Below are 5,336 nucleotides of genomic sequence, written 5' to 3' on the forward strand. Positions count from 1 at the left end.
TGGGTTTTTTTCCTAAAAAAAACCCAAACGGATCTACACTGAAGGTCACAGAGGTGAATATTTTTAGAAAGTTTACTCTTCACACACTTAATCAAGACCATGATACTTTACTTGTTTTCCGCCAACCGTTACTAAAGCCATCCACAGTCTTCGAAATCCAAGTGTTATGAAGTGGAAATGCCTGTTCAGGAAAGTGCTCTGGTATGACTGAGTCTTGATGACAGGCTTAATCCCAAGCTCAGCGGAAACTCAGTTGTGCTCCTTTTTCTCCCTGAGGTAGTTGAAGAGGACATCCAGCCCCCCCTCGACGACCTCGGGCAGGGGCCGGGACAAGGGGTTGTGGGCGATGTGGAGGCCTTTGTCCATCGGGTTCCACGCGATGCGTGGCAGCCGGCGCAGCAGGTAGAGGTCATCCGGGAGAGTCTGTATGGCGTTGTAATCCACGTTTAGTAACTCCAGAGTGGTGATGAAGCAGAGGGAGCGTGGCAAGGAGCGTATGTTGTTATTTTCTATGATAAAAATTTGCAGATTGACCAGATACTGGACACTCTCCGCGATGCTTTCAAGCCTGTTGGACCCTAGGTGCAAGAAGTCCAAGTTCCTCAGCGCGAAAATGCAGAGGGGAATTTGCACAAAGCGATTGTTGCTGAGGTTCAGTTTCCTCAAACTTGTCAGGTCGGTGAAGCTCAAAGGCAGTTGCGAGATGCAGTTGTGCGAGAGGCTCAAAACCTCCAGCTTCCTGCATAAGCTGAGCTCTGCTGGCACTTCTGTCAGGCAATTCATGTTGACGAACAAGATCTTCAGGTTCCTCAGCAGCCCAATCTCTTTAGGCAGACACTTGAGGCAGTTGCCACCCAAGTTCAGCACTACCAGCCTGTCCAGTTTCCCCAGTGAAGGAGGAATCACCACCAGTTGGTTGCGTGAAAGGTTCAGTTTCTGCACCTCGGGCAGTCCCCACAAGAAGTCAGGCGCGCTGGTCATCCCTTTCATTATGAGGCTCAAGCTGACATAACGCAATCCCCGTTTTAGCAGTGACTTGGGCTCTTTCCCTGAGAGAAGAGCATCTTCCCACGCAGGCAACTTTGGACCTTTCCTCAGAAAAACCATGCTCCTTCGCCTCTCGTTCTTCGAGTGCTCAGTTCCCATAGCACCCTGGATCCCTCCTGGGAGATGAAGTGAGGTTTTCTTCCCTTGCAAGTGCTACACCAACATGCAAATGCCAACGGGGGATGACAGCTTGCAGGAGGCGGGAAAGTCAAAGCAAGGAGACAAGGAGGAGCCTGTGAAGTGCATCTCAGTCCACCCGGACAGTTTCCATAGCTGCTGAGGGAAAGTTTCACTTTTGGGGGCTTATGACGGTCTTGGTGCACAGTGTGTAATGAAATACTTGCTCCTGACTTGTGAGCAAACCTGTTCAATTCAAACTGAATGCCACAAAGCAGCTGTCACTGTCATTTGGCCTGGGCTTTATTGGACAGATATGTGTCTTCACTGCAAAAAGGTCACAAGGATGCTGTATATAACTTCACCATGTCAGCTTTCTTGGCTATCTGGTACATACCATGGCTGCAGGACAATTAACAAGAGTGACTTCAAAAAACAAACAAGCAAGCTATAGAAAAAAACCCAAACAAGCAAGCTATAGAAGAAAAACCAAACAAGCAAGCTATAGAAGAAAACAAACACACAAAGAAGTCATCATGTCAATTCAGATGTAAAGGGAATTTACACACCCATTTTTATTTTGTTGTTCCTGATTTTACTGAAATAGTTTCCAGTCCAACAGAAAACTTTGCATGCTGCAAAAAATGCTTGTAAAGACTTCTATGTGAGTCCTTGTTTTCTCTTCAGTTAAAAAAATAAAAAAAGAAAAAGTTAGTGCTGGTAAAAAATGTTAGCTTTTATATCCCCTTTGTGGTGAGGATAGGCCTCTTTCTTTTCGGAAAGGGTACCACCTTCGCTGCAGCAGTGACATTTTCCAGCGGCATCTGCGCCCACTTGGATAATTGCTTGCTACCCACGTCACCGAGTGTGAGCGGTCATATTGCGCAGTTCTGTGCAAATTACTCTGTCTTAAATGTCTTTTGCTACTTCCACATCTAACGGCGAGATTTTTTGGGTCTGGTTCTTTTGTGCGGCAGAAAACATAGCCACTTGGTGTCCCTTTTCCCATGAACTTCCCTGTCTTTCTGGGCTATTCTGGGGTACAGGGGGACTAGCAGTCAAATAGCTTGAACTATAAATGACATTTAACTCCGGGATAGAGGGACTGATGGGAGAGGAAGGAAGCAGTGAGGTATAATAATACCCGAGAACAGCTGAAGCTAGCTCTGCTGATGAAAGGAAATTGTATTGCTACAGGAATATGCAGTGAGTTTAAACTCAAAGGGACCCTAAAAAGGATACACAAAAGCTTCGGGCACCATTTAAACTAGGTGAAAATTGCAGCAAATAGTACAAGACTTTCAGGGCTTTCCCTCTCCAGTGGATCCATGGTGATGGAGATGCTTTGCTGCTGCCTGAGAGACGTGGTGACGGGTGTACCCTCCCTCCCCACGACTTCATTTCAGAGACCCTCCTCACCTTAAAACCCTGCATTATTAGCTGAGATGCTGAAGGGCTATGCATGAAGCTGCAGGTTGGAGTCGGGGCACTCCATCAACCTCTTTGGAGTCAGTTCCCGCAGTCCCTTCTTACTGCCGAGCACCGCTCAGTCTCTTTTCGGCTTTGGGTCCCTGACAGAGCTGCCCCTGCTTGGGAGGAGAGGGGACAGAGGGAGCATCCCTGCGGCTGTGTCCGGCAAGCCGGGCCCTACGGCAGGAGAGGAGCCAGGACCACAGCAAGAAGCGCGAGATGGTGGTGAGCTGAGTGAGCCACGCAATTAAAACATCTGCCTGGCATGGCACAAGGCATGGCACAAAACCAGCTGGTCCTGAGGCTGAAATGTTGTATTCCCTGGAGTGCCTGGACAAGCCTGGAAAGGGCTGAGGCCAGTCGTAGCTGTTTGGTTAGAGCGGGTTGGCAGCCTGACTGAGAGCCGCAGAGCCCTCCCTCCCAAGCACTTTCTGCCAATATTTGCCCGCTTGCAAACAAACATTATATTAAATCCCATCGCAGCCGTAAGCTCTGACTCAGTGTTCTTGTTCACCACCATCTGGATGCGCTGCCAGGCGTGGGGAGATGACCCCGCCGCTGCGGGCGGAGGAGCTGCTCGGTGAAGGGAGAGGAAACCCAACAGCAGGCCAAGCTCAGGCCAGATTCAGCCTTTGACGAAAGGGGAACCTGAGGCTAAAATGTGCCCCTTCAGCCCAAGCAGGTGGAGAAGCAAAACTGAGAGCCTCTCGCGAGCCCTGACTCTGCCCAGCTGCTGTGAAAAACACACCTATTATCAGGCAGCCTAAGTGGATTTGAACAAGACATTCCCTTCTGCAGCGAAGGGAAGAAAAAAGCCTTTTAGAGGGGATTTACAAAGTTGGGCATTTCCCTTCTCCTAATGGCACCGCCAGAAGGAGGAACCTGCCACAGCTCTGCCCAGTGCCCCGCGTCCCTCCCCGTGGCCGGGCTAGTCCGTGTGCCCACGTCCCCACCGTCACTTCAGGGCTCTTCCTTCAGGAGCTCCCTTTTAGTAACAACCGAAAACAAACACAAAGGAAGCACAGTCTCCCTGTAGCTGCACTCTCCCCACCCTCCGCCGTCTGGCCAGATATTTTTGGATGAGAACGTTGTCCCCATCTCCAAAACGCATTAGAGTTCACTGCCCGGGGACTTGGCAGGGCCGGGTCCGACCTCTCACAGCAGAAATCCCAATTTCCTAACAGTGCGACTCAGCCAAAGGGCTCTGTACCCTTCCCTGGCTTTGCATCGTGCTGCCGATTCGAAATCGAGCTTGTGATATCGCCCAGTCCAGTCTGGGTCCGGCTGCTGTTGGAAAGCTTCACCCTGGGGTCTCCATCAAAGGAAAACGCTTGCCCTGCTCCAGGCTCGCGGCACCTCCTGCTCTTGCACTGCTCTACCTCCACTGCCTGTCGGGCAGCAGAAGCAGCAGCAAAGGGGGTTTAAAAAAGAAATTCCACATCTGCAGCTTCCATTGTCCGGTTCCCTTCCTGCCTCCGCGAGCATCGAAACTGCTGCATGAAGGAGAAAAAAAAATAACCATTTCCTTTTCTTTGTTCTCCAACAGAAAAACAGGCTATTGAGCACGCTTGCAGTTGTGGCGAGGGGAAACTCTGAGGTAACCAAATTAAATTCCTTTCTTCAAATCGGGATATAAAAAACCACAGTGGCCTCATCTGGACGTCGCGGGAACTAAAGTTCTGAACAAAAATAGTCCCTGGTCTGTTGGCGTCCCAGACTGTTTTTTTTCCAACGTTTTCCAGTCCCCTTTTCTCTGGGTCGCTGCCGCCCTCCCTGTGCCGGGAGGATGGACTGATGCCTTTGGGCTGCTCTGAGGTAGCCGAGCCAGGGAAACACTGACCTGTGTCAACACAGCCCAGCAGAAAGCAGAAATGAATTCCGTGCATGCAAGTTTGGGAGGGGAAAAAAAAACCCCAACAAACCCAAATCAGTGGGAATTACACGATACAGTGGAGTTGATAGTTGCTTCATGGATCAAACAAGAATGTTAGTGTGCAGGGGAACAAAGTGACGCAAAACTTGCTGAAGAACTTTGTAGTCTAACTAATATAACAAGAGAAACTGCACTATTAGCAATAATAAAAAACCGGTAAGCTGACAAAAATGACAAGCTATATTTTCTGACTTTCTTTGACAATGCAAATGATTAGATTTTTTTCTTTTCTTGAGGGAAGCAGGATTGTCAGCCCTGAAAAAAACTGTAAGATGAGTTCACAAAGACCTGGAATTTTAAAGTCTATTATCCATGGGCTCCTTTATTTGCCTGCAGATTTGGAGTCTCTAGAATACGTTTGGGGAACATTTTCTCTGCAGCCGGGCAGGGAGGTTGGACAACTGCATTGTTTTTAAATAAAAGTTGAGATCATCTTGTAATTACTTTTCCACAGGATTTGAGCTTTTAATGAAATATCCAATAGCATCAGACTTTTAATGAAACCATAGCCATCTTGACACATTGAATTTAAATTCTGTTTTCCTGCAAAACCTAATTCAGTCATTGTCTTTTAAATTGGTGACCATACAATAGATACCTATAGTTTCATGAACAGATACCTATAAGTTCGTAATTGATTTGGAGGCAAATTTCAAGTTCTCTATTGAGTCAAAATTTTATATGGTTCCTCTGGCTCATCTTTATTATCTTTATACGGTTCCTTTGGCTCATCTTTATAGTTGAAATCTTTAAGCATACTCTTTTGTAA

The 5,336-nt window shown here is 47.9% G+C and overlaps 1 protein-coding gene across 1 annotated transcript; it reads right to left on the reverse strand.

Moving 5' to 3' along the window:
* Positions 1–249: 249 nt before the first annotated feature.
* On the reverse strand, positions 250–1,293 carry LRRC30 (leucine rich repeat containing 30). Its single transcript, XM_063323985.1, is given in 1 exon segment — positions 250–1,293. A coding segment is annotated over 1 exon segment (1,044 nt).
* Positions 1,294–5,336: the final 4,043 nt, after the last annotated feature.

Source organism: Chroicocephalus ridibundus, chromosome 2 (genome assembly GCF_963924245.1).
Source record: "Chroicocephalus ridibundus chromosome 2, bChrRid1.1, whole genome shotgun sequence".
Taxonomy (NCBI): Eukaryota; Metazoa; Chordata; class Aves; order Charadriiformes; family Laridae; genus Chroicocephalus; species Chroicocephalus ridibundus.